Here is a 14551-nt window from a genome sequence, read left to right on the forward strand (position 1 = left end):
GATCCTGACGGAGAGGGAGAGCACCCAGCACTGCAGCCCAGTGCTCACCAGCTCCAGAACGATGTCATCGCTGGGGATTTTGGGGTACAACTGGAGGATGCAGTGCCCCTGCTCCCCCTGAGGCGCTGGGCAGATTCACCCCCTCTGCAAGGGACCCAGGCGATACCTCCCACAGCTGGAAGCAGCGGGAAGTCCTTATCTTCTCCCGCAGACCGAGGAACCACACAGGCAGCAAAGCGGAGTGTAGCTGGAGCCCGACACGGGAAATAGAGGTGCCTGCATTGCGTTCCCGATCTCCCCCCAGTGAGGCACCAGCCTTTGCTGCCCTTCACTCATCCTCCTTTCCATGGGGCCGCTGTAAATTGTTTTCCTTCATTTTGGAAAAGTATCTCCAGGGACAGAACACAGTGTGAGCTCAAAGAAATCCTGCCGGGGTCACGTGTGGAAGCAGATCAGCAAAAGGGACATAATTAACCGTGAAGGACTCTCAGAAACTGCATAGGGGTCAAAATAAACCTGGGGTACCTGTTTGCCTCTCTGCAGGAATGTATGCAAGAAATCTCATAAAAATGTACCAACATGTGAGATATTAAATCAACACAAGAATTTAGGATTTTTTTTTTCCAGTTACAGTTGTAAAGAGACAGTCCAGCCCAGAGCTGGTTGCGTTCCCTGCTCGTGGTAGCTCTGCTTTGATCACAGAACCCGAGGAGACAGTTGGATCCTGGTTTCTGTTCTTTCAGTGCAGGTTTTTCCTGGACTTGGGCACGATGAGGAAGAGAGAACAGCGGGGGACAGTGGAAAGGAGGGAACCCGGGGAGAGAGCTGGGATGGGAGCACATGGAGCCCCCTTACCCTCCTGCACAGAGGGGCTTTGTGCTGGACCTCGGGGCCAAAGCAGGAGCCGGCAGGAGCGTTTGCTGAAAGCTGTAAAGACGACCTTGGCATGTCATGGAAAAAACCCCAAAAGGCAATAGATGGTCATTCAACGCTTAACATACGTTGGAATAACAAGAGAAATGTGGTTTCGGACAGTTTCTTCTGCTAAAAAAAATTGCACATCTGTCTTCTGTGATAAACTGCCCCAGGCACGTTCCTGTCTGAGCTGGGTTTCCCTGCGCTTGGTGTCCCTGGAACAGCGGGATGGCGAGACAGTGAGACAGGGGGACAGAGGGACAGCAAGAGTGGGACAGTGGGAGAGCAGGACAGCGGGACAGCCGGACAGTGGAATAGGAGAGCAGGACAGCGGGACAGCCCCAAGCACAGCCAAGAAAGGCGACCTGGCTTGCGACCTGCCGGCTCCCTCCACCCCGGCCAGGCCCGCACACGATCGGGCACCCCCAGGCCCCGGGGCCCATCCCCTCCGCATCCCCCCAAGCACCGCCGCTTTGGGACGGGAGCACTTCAAAACACTTAAACCACTTTTCGTATTTTTTTCCTTCGCTCTCTCTGTTATTTAAGCCCCGGGCGCCGCGGACGGGAGCGCAGCGCAGCGCAGCGCTGCGCTGCGCGCCCGCCCCCGCCTCCCCGCGCAACACGTGCGCGTTAGCCAGCGCGCCCCGCCCCGTCGCACGCCATTGGCCAGAAAAGTTCGCTGCCGGCATCGGATTGGCTGAGGGCGGCCCGGGGCAGCCGCGGTCGCCAATGAAAGGCGCCACTCGTGGCGAGGGCGGCCCGTGCAGCAGCGGGCGCGGCGCGGGATGGAGCCGGGCCCCGGCCTGAGGGAGGTGGGTGCGCGCGTGTGTGCCGCTGCGACAGACAGACCGACCGACGTGGGCTGCCCGGGCTGTGCTTTTTTTTTTTTTTTTTCCCCCCCCCCCCCCCCCCCCCCCTCCCCGGGTCGCCCCTGCCCGCTCGGGGCTGCGCGTTTGGGAAACCGCCTTCGGATGAGTGGAGGGAGGGAGAGAGGAGGGGCAGCGCGCACCAGCGAGGCTGCAAAACTACTTTATTTTCTTTTTTTCCCCCCATATCCCCTCACCTCCTATCCTCTCCGGCTCAGCGTGCGCTATACCAGCGCTGTGCTTGCTCAGGTATTCGGTAAACCGGGGCCGGTGCTGACCCCCCCCCAGAGATAAACGCCCGTCTGGCTACGGGAGCACTTTGCTTCCAGTTATTTATTTCCTTTTATCTGCGTGGCCTGAGTCAAAATTTGCCGGAGCCCTCTGGATCGCCCCCTTCCCCTTGCCCCAGCAATCCTTGTTACACTGGTTTTGAGTAAGGAGCTGGAGCGGCAGATGCAAAGAGAGGGAATGTCACAGAGCGTGAGTATTATGCGAGTTATTAAATGCTCAGGGTTAAGAGTGGGCAAAAGTAATCTCTGAAGTACTTAAATTTCTCCTGCATCTCCATAGGGCACATCTAGTTGTGTGTTGCCCATGCTGGGTCTGCCCAGCCACAGTGCCCAGCGATGCATCTGGAGTTGTTCTTTCTGTGCAAGAAATCTGCTTCAGCAAAGCTTTTGCTGAAAAAGCAACTGTTTCTTGTCTAATTTAGACTCTGACCACTGCTGCTCTGAGCTTGTGTCCTTGGGGGGAGTCGCTTGTCTCCTTTTAGACCCTCTGGGAAGCGCTTGCTCCTTGTGCGGGGGCTGCCAAAGACTTGCTTTCCCCGGGAAATCCTGCGTTTTGGCCACGGTGTCTTTTGGTGAGCAAAAGAACCAGAATAACTATAACGCCCTCATAGCTTGGAATTAAGCTGAGTGGAAGGGGTTTTAATTACTAAATAAAAACCGTGTGGAATGGGTTGCCCAGGAGCAGCTGCTCTTACGACCTTCCTCGCTGTACCTTTGTCACTGCATAATTAGGAGATGAGTTAAACACTTAATGTCAGCGCTTCTCGGTTTCCACACTGTTGTCATCCTGTTTCTTGATGCCAGATGGCCCTGACTGGGCAGTGTTGTGCCCTAAGACTGGGTCCATGGGTCTGCCAGGGCACAGGGGCACCCCCAGACCTGCCTGGGTTGGGGATGGCACCTTTTGCTATGAGCTTCTGAGAAGTTTCATGCCAAGGCTGTCCTTGGAGATCCCTCACTGGCTATCAAACTGGAAGGGCCAGCCTGTGTCTCTTTGAGGTGTAGCTCCCTCTGTCCCATTAGGTTTGAACTGTGCCCCTGCTGAATCCCGAGGAAAGCCATTTGCTGAATTTTGTGGCAAACTGAATGCTTCTTGCAGGTCGCCCTGGGCAAATGTTGGTGATTGGCAGTGGGGTGTCACTGGGTGGAGGGGGCTGTGCTATGCACTGCCCTCCCCTCTGCAGTGTGATGCTCCTGCTTGCCATCTGTCCTGCCTGAAATTCTGAAATTTTGGGGTGGGAGTGAGGGGTTCCTCCTTCCCTGCCTACCCTCCTCCTTCCAGCTCTGACCCCCTTGGCTGCTGCCACAGTGCTTGCTGGTGAGGGCAGGGCCCCCCGCCCAGTGTGGCACTGTGGGGTGACCCTGTCCCTCACAGTCATGTGGGAGATGGCCAGGGCTCAGCAGGGACCTGCTGGGGAAGTCTCCTCTGGTGTGTTTTCCCCACAGACTCACTGTGTCCCCTGCCAGTGGGTCCCTGTTGCTGATAACCCTCGGACACATTCATAGGGTACTGGTGGGCACAGTTTGGGGGTGGGGGGGGGCACCTTTGGGTGCCAGCTGGAGGGCCTCAGGAAGCTCTCTCTGGGCACTGAGTGCAGATCGGTCCCACAGGAGGGAAAACTGACCCCTTTTCATGGGCAGCTGCAGTTGTGGGGTTTGTGCTGGGCTGTGGTCAGTCTGGTTTTGTGAGACAGCAGCTCAATTCCTGCCCTGGCCAGAGCGTGGGGCTTGGGGGCGCTGAGTGCAGCCCCGGCTGCCAGTAGCCCCGGGCTGGGGGTCCCTTGTGGGAGGGAGTGGTGAAGCAGGGCTGGATGTGGGCAGTGAGGGGGGCTGAGCAGATCTGTGCTGTGGAGCGGAAATATGCCCCGGCAGAGCTGTCTCTGTGCTAGACCCATCTCCCAGGAGCTTCCTGAGCATCGTCCCCAGGGGATGGAGCCATGAGGCTGCACAGCGGTAAGTCAGGGCTTACAACGAACCCTGGAACACTTGTGAATGCAGAAACCATCACAGCCTCTCCAAAACATTTAGCTCCCCGTGGTGGAAGGGTAAAGAACAAGATGTCATCTTTAATTTCACTTAAATCTGTGAAGGGATGAGCACAAACTGTCTGGAGTGGAAGGGTGCAGTTCTGTGGGGTGGAACAGCCCCAAGGGGGTTGTGAGGCCCTGGGGCTGCCCATCGCCTGTCACCTGAGCCGGAACCCAGCACGGTGGTATAAAAAAGGAAAAGTCCCAGCTAGTCTGCACTTCAAAAGGGATATGAAATGACATAATAAAAACAAGGGGGAGGAAAAAAAAATACAGACTCTGGATCACTGTCTAAATAATATATGTCCAAAGACAAATGGGCGTCTTCGCAGTAGACGGCTGTTTAATTTCCTGAATCGGGAGAAGGGCACTTTTTCTGGGCATGGGGTGGAATACTGTCAAATTTTAATTTGGCTTGGCAGTGTAGTGCAACCAGTTTGAGCAAGTCGGGGAAGGCAAGTCTGGAACTCATTAGGGCTTGTTGCAAGGCCCTGAACATTTGATTTTCAATCACTGTTGGGTTTAATTATTGTTGATGTCTTGCCTAGCGTATTATGGGATTCTTTCTGAGGAAATTAAAACAGCATGAGTGGGACAGCATTCTGTTTGGCAAATGGGTTGTTTAGATTAAATTCTAAATGGAGAGTTAAAACTCGAAACAAAGATAAAGCGTGATGGCTGGCATTTCGTGCGTTACTGGAGCTGGTTCAGCTGGACCGTGCAGGCAGCAGGATTTGTGTACTGTTCTCACTAAATTCAGTCCATTTTTGTCAGGAGAAGAGAATAACCCACTAAGCTAAAAGTACTGTTGAAAGCCAAGGTAAAGCTTACTCAGTGAATACAAATTTTGGTTCTTTTAACTTTTTCTTCAGTTCTTTAGCATAGGTTTTTGGACACATCTGAAGCAGACTGTAGGAGAGGAAAAAAACATTGCTGCTGCTGTGGTAAATCATCCCCTGTGTATGCAGGGGTCTGGGTGACTCAGGGTCTGGGGGAAGGCAGAAGCCTCCCGTCTCCATCAAAACATCTGGACCCTTGAAGACTCCTCTGCATACATCTGCAGATGTAGATGGGAACACTATTAAGGATTGGGACCTTGCCTTTTGTAAAGCCTAAAAACTTAGAGCTTTTTAAAAAGACTTAAGGAACACATAGGAGACTCGGCTCTTCCATGAACTGCCTCATGAACTGACGGAGGTGTGCAGGCTCCTTGGGCTGACCCCAGCCACGCGCTCCCCTCGGCGGATGCCTGGCTTCCTGCAGAGAGACACTCGGCTCCCCAGGGATGGGGGCTGTGCCCAGTAGTCTTCTGCAGGACACAGCTGCAAAATCTCAGTTCCGTCCAAATCCACTTTTAAGCAGTTTGGGCACGCAGTGATGAAGATGGCAAGCACTGTAACGGCAGTGAGCGTGCCTGCCCAGCCATTGGGATACTCGTTCAAACTGCTAGTGCTCATCTGTGTAAAGGCTGTCAGGAACTGCACAAGCAATTTCATCTACTGAAACTTGGACCTCATCATTTTTAACAATTAGACCACCAAAAGTTATTTATCCCTTGCAGACTTCTTTCATGTTAACAATTTCTGGTTATAGCCTCCACTAGCAGAAGCCCACAGTTTCATTATGGCATATTGTACCCTCTTCTCGATGGACAAGGGGTTCAGTCCCTGGGTCGGTGACAGGTTATATGTGGCTGATGGCCTGGGGGTTGGCTCTATCGCCCATGTGCCCTGCTTTGAAAGCTGGTTTGTACTAGGGACTGAAACCCCTGCTCCAAGAACAGCGTCCTTGTGTTGGAGCCCAAGGGAGGAAGTGCTGCTGCAGCTGTCGCAGGGAAGCAGATGTTGATCTTAATGCAGAAACCTGCTTAGCTCTGACAAGTATTTATAGATATGAAATCATAAAGCAGCACATGGGTTAAAGAGCTTATTTTGGGACTTGGACTCAGAGCTAAATCAAGTCCCATAAAATACAATTTACAAGTTACAAAATCCCTCTCATCCTGCAGGGAGGCGGTGTCCGGAGTATTTGTTTAGGCTGGTTTTTTTCTTTTTCTTTTTTTTTTTTTAAAAGGAAATAGTGTATTTCAGCCATTCAGGAAAAGAGGTATTCAGATGTCCTAGCTTGAAGCTATTGCTCCATTTAAAGTTGGGGCTCAGGGAATAGGAAATATTTCAGGACAGCTATTTGCAATTTTTTGGAAGAGCAAGAGTTTCCTAATGGTGATTATCAGCCTGACTTCTCATACTTTTACCATCTCACCCACTCCAAACCCTTTGACTTTATTACTTCAGTCATGGAAAGCCTCTGAACTGCCCCAGAGTAGTGATTTCCCTCTGCAGTGGGGGACTCCTTCCTCTTGCTGGGTGTGCTGGTTTTGCACTCCCCTGCAGGTCCATGTCCCTGCTCTCCTGAGCCAAAAGCAGAGAGTGTTAAAAGCAGTTGATACAACTGAAATGAACAACAGCTTTGACTTAATTGCTGACAGATAAAGCATCGTAAATTGTTAATGTTTAGCTCACTAGGTGCAATGTCTCAAACCTGTGCAGGAACAGCTCTTCTGAATTGATCAGAGAGGCAAGGGAAGGGAAAGCCTCTTCTTCCTCATCCAAGGGGGTGGGTGACCCCAGGGAACTAAAATAGGCACTGGTGAACAGGAGTGTGCACTGGCTGACTCACCTGAAAGTCAAACAGTGCAAATAAAAATGCCAGAGAAATGGAGGAGGATGGCTCAGTAGTAGGATATAAGGCAAACAGAAAGGATTTTTTCTGCTAGTGCTTAATTATGGATGTTAGCTGGATCTTTCAGACATGCAAAACTACATGCTTCTGGGAAAGTAACTTTTGCTTGTGCCTGCAATGCTAAAGCCTTGGTTAGGAGAAGCACTAAAGCAGCTGGGCGGCTGTTGTATACAAACTGCTGTGCAAATATCATTATTAATTTCTAGCACAGTTGTATATGTCTGTTGGAAGCTTTAAATGCTGGGGGTTTATTGCCTTAGCTACTAAGAAAACAGGATAAATTCTATCAGGATTAGCTTTTACATAGCCTTTGGCAAATTATTCCAGATAGTGTTTTATTGGGAAGGAACCTGTCATAGGATGAAAAATCTACTGTCATCTTATCAGAGGAACATAAAACAAATTTACCTGAAAGTATTGTGGCTGGTTGCCTGTGCCCTACCAATATTTGAGGTGGCACAGCCCTTCAGCTGCTGCATTTGGGTTCAGGGCATCACCAGCCACAAAATTAACTGGGACTTGTTTATTTGCTCTTTCTGAGGACCTGGAAACGTGTCACTCAAACACCTCACTTTATTTTCCCCTCTGTGTAAGAGGGTAATTTGTGTCGAGGTTATGAAGCTCCAGACAAAAAATAAAAATATCCCCTGTGTTCCTATTGCACGTGCTGCCAAGTCTGCTTGGGCTACCAAAGAGTACCCACAGGTGCCAGTTACCACAGGCGGTCTGCGAGAGGACAGTCAGTCAGCTCCTGACAGCCTTGTGTCTTAATCCAGAGCATCAGGACATAGTAACGGAGCAGCACTACTCCTAGTTTAAAGCACCTGTCCTGGATCTGGACATCTAGGTTGGGAGCACAGACCTGCAGCCCCAGAGGCTGATGTCTTCTCAGGAGCAGTCAGAGGGCTGCTAATTTACTGTACCTTTCCTCTTAAACATGCTGTGCCCAAGCTGTTTTTTTGGTATTCTTGCACAGCTGGGGGGGGCCTTTTGAGCTTTTGGAGGGGATGGAGAGCTGACACAGTGACACTGCAGTGCAGGAGGGACGAGCTGAAGGAGAGGTGGTGGTGGCCCAGGCTCTGCCCTTTGTCTGCTGTGAAATGCCTTTGTGCCCTGGGACATATCTTCAGCTTGTTTTGTGTCTTGGCCTCCTCAGCTGTAAAAGTCAATAGTAGAGTTGGGAAGGTATTTAGGAGGACTAAATTGGTTGTGTTGTACAGAAATTTGATGGAGACAGCTCCTGAAGTGCGAGGTGTCAGCGCACCGAGGGATGTTCCGTTCCTCCTCCTCTACGTGCTGGAGGTGGGAAGGACAAAGCTGGCTCAGGGAAGGAAATAGATGATTGCAAGGAGACACTTACCTGCGCACTTGAACTCACCACAGTTTACTGCTGTTTAACTAAATTTGTGTGGGTTCTTCCCATTCCATATACCTACTTGCAGCTTGGTTTGGTTTTAGAATTAAGACCAAGTGTCTTGCTTGTGGAAAAATCTGTTCATCTTATTTTCCAAAGTTTGCCCTTCTCTTATCATTAATTCACACATTGTTAGTGGGGAAAGGAATGCTGCCAAGTATGTGCTCTTGGAAGAGCAAGATATTTGCAGAGGCTTTGGTTCTGTTGTATCTCTGTCATCCTGTAGGTTGAGGTCTGGCAGCTCCAGTGAAATAGTTTTCTCAGATATTGGTGCCTTTTCCTGGTCTTTCTGTTGCTAAAATAAAAGGCAACAAACTTCTTACTCTGCAAAGCTTAATATCAATGAGTGCTTCCAGTATTCCAGATGATACCAACTCATTCACTGGTGACTTAAATCCTGTAGAAAGAATTTGAGATGAAAGGCAGTCTTTTGTAAGGGATTTTTTTTTTCTTGAGTGTGGTAATTTGGATAACTGCTTGCTCAGAATCTGGCAGGGAAACAAATTGCTTTCAGGTCATGATTACAATAGACATTTTCTGTCTATGAAAACGAGAAGAAAATAAATCAAAACAATCCTTTGCCATCCTCAGTCAAAATTATAGTAGCAAGTGTGTATATTGATCAGTGTACTTCTAAGAGTAGCTCTTTGCTCTTGCACAAATTTGAAGTCCTCCTGCTTGGCTTTCAGCTGATCCACGGTATGTTTTGGACAGTCTTCTTCTGTGCCAGTACTGGGAGTTGACTCCTGACCTGAAACTGGACCTCAATGGGCATCAGGTATAGTCGAGGAGGATGTTTGTTGGTCATTGTCAGGAGGGGAAAAAATTAGCGGAATTCCCAATATGTGAAACTGTTGGATAAGTTCAGTGTGTTTCAAGATGGCAGTTCTGCTGCTGTGGCTCTTCTGCTCTGGTGTATCAGTGTCCTTAGTGCTGCCTCTGACAGCATAGAAAGAAAAATCCATGTCCCCAGGAGCACCTCTAGAGCTCATGTTCTTTGTACTTTCGCTGTAGCTTTGTGTGTGTCTGGGGTGAGGGACACTTGCAGACCTCACCTCTGCTCTGTAAGCAGAAGCAGCAAACACCTTCCCTAATGAGTGGCAGGGCGGTGAAACCAGACAGGGCTCTTGCATGAGAGATTTGGGGCGTATCTGTTCTAGAAGAGAGGATGAGCCACAGCAAACCCAGGCTGAGCTCCTTGCCCTCTGTCTGGGACAGGGGCATTTCATCCCACCCAGGGATTGTTGGTTGGGTTTCTTCAGTATCTCCACTAGCAGTTGCCTTAGTGTGCATTTAAGATGAGTTAGGTGGGCTGGCATGGCTGGCTGCTGTGCCCCCAGGCAGACATCTGGGGTACTCACAGCGAGCTGAGGTCGAATCGTCTCCAAAGGCTTTACTAGTCTCTGACAGCACTTGGTGTCAGATAAGCAGCTGCTCCTCATGTGCTGGAGCAACACTTGCCCCAGGTCATGCTCAGCACTGGATCCTGAGGAACAACTCCACAAAAGAAGCTTTCTCGAACTTTTCAGCTCTCCGGTGATGTCTTTTGGGGGTAATTTTTCTCCAAAAGGCTGAGAGGCAGGTTTAATGACAAGCAGGTGATCCCCTTCCTCAAGGAGTTTAAGAGGTTTTCCAAGATGGGAAAGCTACCTAAGAAAATGACAGGTGAGAGATTGCCCATCCAAACCATGAATTAAGGTGCTTGAGGCCAAGCTCTTGAAAGGAGGTTTCTGCCACCCAGGAAAGGATTCGTTAGGATTCTTCTACATAGTAAAAGGACCTTAAGTCAGTGTTTTAGGATTCAGAGTAATCACTTCTTTAAATAGCTAAACAAAGCTGTGGATTTTTAGATATATACAGCCTTTACTACTGGGACATTTGGGCCATATTTTCAGTGCCTTTTGTGTTTATCTGAAATTCTGGATTACACCAAAAATCAGGTTTGATTTTTTTGACATCACTTCAGTTGCACCTTGTGAATGCAGAGCTTTAGCAGAGAGCTCAGCCTTCAGCATGACTGTGCTGGAATGCAGGTAGCCATGCATTGATACCCTCAGGAGTGTTAGTGGTAACTGCCCCTGCACTGAAATGTATGTACAAAAGCTGGCCAAGTCATTAAAATCAAAGGGCCTCATTTAACCAAGCACCTGTGAGTTCAGATTTGTTGGACTGATGCAAACCTCTTGCCAGCACAGGAACCACTGAAAGGAAAAACAATCTTGGTGACTTGACCAGATAACAGAAATTATTTCTTCTAGTGCATCATCTGCTTTTCAGCTTGAATTACGAAATTAAAATAGGAGTGAGGCTATTTGACATGTGTTTCTTGTTAGTTCAGAGTGAATATTACCAAGGCGCTGCCTTTACTATATATAGCTATTTGAAACATTGATACTTTAAGACTCCCAATAGTGAACAGAACAGTATGGACTTGGAACTAGGGTAGTTCTAGTTACCAGAAGGCTTGGAGAGAGCAGCAGAGGATCTGTAATGTCCTGCCTTGCCTTAAATTTGGAGCACTCTCCCAAGGTGCATGCCCCAGGCTTAGTCTCTGTGATGGCTCTGTCCCTGCTGCTGATGTCCTGTGGATTTGCAGAGGCCACAGAGCCAAGTACTTGGCCTTGATGCCCAAGTGAAGTCCCTAGCTGTGGTCAAACGGGCTGCCAGGTAGCTTGCCCTTCCTGGAGGAGAGGCAATAGCATGTATGCTGAGAAGGGACATTTGGGTGCAACGCGTGGTTGTGTATAGTAAGACAATTGTAGCAAATCTGCCCTGCTGGACCCACAATAGGAAGGAAAATGCAACCAAAGAGGCTTTTTGTATGTACCAAGTCTGGCTTTATTCCTGCTTGTAAGTAAAACTCAGACCCTTGGATGTGTTAATATTTTGCTGTTGGGCTTGGCTGAGGTTTCTACTGCAGCCCCTGTAAATACCACTTAGCTCTGGTGGTATACTTTTCCAGAGCTTGCCGCCTTCCCCTTGCTGTGATACGGATACCTCTTCTGTTAGATATAAACACTTACACCCTCCAGTTATTGGAAATCCTTACGGAAGTTTGAGTTAGCTCCCTATTATTTTGCAAGCTTAGCTCTATTACAGTCAAATAATGACAATAAATTAATTGCTATCCATCCATATCCCTAAACTCCTCAACAATTGTGCTGTGCAAACTGGTCCCACCCATGTGAATATTGTATGACTTCTCCCTTTTTCTTTGTTCAAGGGACTTTCTCAAAGTTAAGAGTTGTTAATCTCCAAAATTTGTTGCAGCTGGAGGAACCACACCCAAAGGGTTCATGTGGTCCCTTAGCTTCACTCAGATCCCTTCTGGCCTGGCTGTGATTTATTGGGGTAGGGTATCAAATGCCGAGACTGTGTGGGGGTCTTCCAGAGGCTGCACAGAGGGTTTATACTGAACTTGCCGTGGGCGCTGGGGAGCGGTCGGATTGCAAGGCGAGGTGAAATGAGGACCTCGGCTCTGAAGGGCTGTTGTGAACTTGTAGGAACTTTTTGGAAACCAGCTTTTCCTCTTCCCTCCCTAAAAAGGAGGAGAAAACATACTTGAGGTAGTTACGTGTCTCCATCGCCGTTTTTAGCCTCCAAATAAGGTGTTGTGCAATAAGTGTTTTCAGGATCCAGAAACCTCTGCAGAAGCAGGAGGGCCCCTCTTCACCCGTTCCTTCTAGAGCTGTGGCCATGACAGCTGGTCCCACAAGCCCTCTCAGAGGATGGGGAGCAGCAGGTGACTTGGGGAGCAGTGACGCTCTCGTGGGGTTACCCTGCAGCCTGCTCGTGGGTCTGCTCTGGTGGCATTGAGCACATGAGTCCTGCCTCATGTCCCGTCACTCCATGTGAAGCTAACTCTTGCAGGATGTTCTTGGAAGCTTTGAGTCTTCAACAGGCTTTGATTAATAACCACGTTGGCCAAACTTGCCAAAACTCTGAACCTTATTTCACACCCGAGTTCCTCTGAGGATGCAGCTCCAGATGAACCTGCCAGCTGCAGGTCCACTCCCCTCAGTGGCGGCGTGGTGGCCGGCACTGCTGCTCACCAAGGGTGTCCTCTGGCTGAACCTGCCCCGTGTTCTCATGTGGTGCATGGTCTATGTATTGCTCATGGTGAAACCATCCTGCTAGGAGGTAATGAGGCTTTTCAGGGTGCTTCTCCCATCTGCAGGACTATCACAAACTTTTTGTGATTAGACCAAAGTCCCTGTGGATATGCAGGAAGAAAGACAACTAAAGATCCTCCAAGGGAGCATGGTCTAAGCATCCCTGCTCAGGTAAGGATCTCCTTACTTCAGTTATCATCACTTTGTTACGGTGACTGATTTAGCAGCTGGAACTGGCTCCACTTTCCTATTTTCACCTTGTTTGTCACTTAACCAAGCCTATGCTGTGGTCTCCTGACATGTAGCATGCTTCTGCTGGAGGTCAAAACTAATTTATCGAGTCTGTCTTGACCCTGTGCCTTGTGCATAGCCAAAGGAAGATGGTGTAAGGAGCAGTCTAGTAGCAAAAGAAAAGGAGGAAAAGTAAGCATCACCAAAATCCAAGTGCCAGACTCAGGACTGCATTTCACTTATCCAGTGTCAGTAACAAATCCTTCAGCGAAAGTGGGTGCTTCTAGCTTGGGGGGACCAGGCTGCAGGTGGTGAAACAGCCCCTCAGGTGGTGAAACAGCCCCTCAGGCATGTGCTTGGCTGCATTAGATATTGATCTGCTCTTACTGTACTTGATTCCGCTCGTGTATAAAACTCATTAAAGTCCTTAAAGGAAAGCAGAATATTGCTATGGGTTCTCGTAGCACTCGGTGGGCTAAGCTGTGTGTTACTGATGTTCAGTGGGGCTTCCCAGTTCTGCAGTGACCTGAGAATAAACCAACCTCTCTGCAAAAGCAGCTATTAGTGGAGAACATTAGGATGTTAGCTTTCCCAAACTGGCCTTCTTGTAAGCTCTGTGAAAATTTTATATTAACATTAAATTTCTACTACTCACTACTCCATAAAACAGCTGGGTCTCATGGAATGAGAGTCCCAGGAGCAGTGTGCCTGTATGTCGGTGGCTATATAAAGCAGAGATGTTAAACACATCCCAAACATCCCAAGGCACTGTTTTCCTTGCTGTGCAGCACGTCAGCCTGCTCATCACCGTCTGCAGGAGGATCTCAGCAGCTGTCTCCCTATGGATGCTTTTGACAGTGAGCTGTTCATCACTATGGCTTTACCAATAGGTGTGTGGAGACCACAAAACACCATGATGGCTAATGAGGCTCTGTGTCCATATATATCAGGTTATACCTGTGTAAATGCAGCTCGAGAAGGGAGGAGACATTTCTGAGGGCCTGTGCTGGTGTGCCTGAGCACTGGCAGGTCTGAGTTCAGCCTGTTTGTGGTCTAGAAGTTGGCCTGTCTGCCTGTAGCATTAGCCTGGGCATGGTTGTTCCTAGAGGAGCCTTCACTGGGAAACACGTAAACTTAGTCTGAAGTCTCCTCTTTGTGGAAGTACTAAATCTCTGGCACTGAACTGGTTGTGAGGAGAGTAGAAAGAAGCTTCCACTTTTTGGAAGGATTTAAGTCACATGAATGTGAAAACAGTTTTCTCTGTGTGCCGTTGAGGACCCTTGCACCAAACTCAGTTGTCAGACTAGCTTTAGCAGACCCTTTGGCAAAGGGTCTTTGGCCAAGGTGGGCTGGGCTGGGCATGGCAGAGGGTGATGGTACACAGAAAAAACCTTCTGAGTCTCAGCTGAGCTGCAAATGGAGCAGGCTGGTAGAGCTGGACTCTGACCTGCTTATAACTTCTAACCAGGGGTCCATCTTGCCAGACCTGCCTCAGAGGCTCAGTGCTCCCTTCCAAAGGAGTCCTCAAACTCTAAACCAGGATGGAACCATGTTTGGGTTTTTGCCTTGTCACTTCTCATTACAGGCTCTCTATTTTCTAACCACTGAGTGAACTTACCAGTGCCTAAGATGACCTTGCCTTTGGCCAGTAAAACAGTGAACCATGATATTACTGGCATATTCCTGAGATTGTTCAGAGATGTTTTTGTGGGTAGAATGGCCTCAATTTCCTATCATTTCACTACCTAAGAATTTCCTCTGCACTGTCTTGCTTTCTCTCTTTTAATAGCAAGAATGCTATAAGACAAAAAAGCCAAAACAGAAATCTTAAAATGTGTTGTATATCTAGTCATGGTGAGCACAATTTGCTTTTCTTCCAAGCAGTTTGTTGACACAGGCTTTTTTTTAAAAGCATTACAAATGTCTTCAAACTTTTTATCTTAAACTTCAGTAT

At 48.9% G+C, this 14551-nt stretch overlaps 1 protein-coding gene across 2 annotated transcripts in view; it reads left to right on the forward strand.

Annotated features, from left to right (window-relative positions):
• Window positions 1-1552: 1552 nt before the first annotated feature.
• The window catches only part of LMCD1 (LIM and cysteine rich domains 1), a 36706-nt gene continuing 23707 nt past the window's right edge, over window positions 1553-14551 (forward strand). The window contains exon 1 of one of the 2 annotated variants that reach the window (XM_074836103.1): window positions 1553-1727. In XM_074836103.1, the coding sequence (XP_074692204.1) occupies window positions 1701-1727 (27 nt within the window). In that variant the 5' untranslated portion in view covers window positions 1553-1700. Of the gene's footprint in view, window positions 1728-1754; window positions 2262-14551 lie in introns of those variants that run through there. The other variant, XM_074836104.1, reaches the window with a different exon arrangement.

This window comes from Strix aluco, chromosome 11 (assembly GCF_031877795.1).
Source record: "Strix aluco isolate bStrAlu1 chromosome 11, bStrAlu1.hap1, whole genome shotgun sequence".
Classification (NCBI taxonomy): Eukaryota; Metazoa; Chordata; class Aves; order Strigiformes; family Strigidae; genus Strix; species Strix aluco.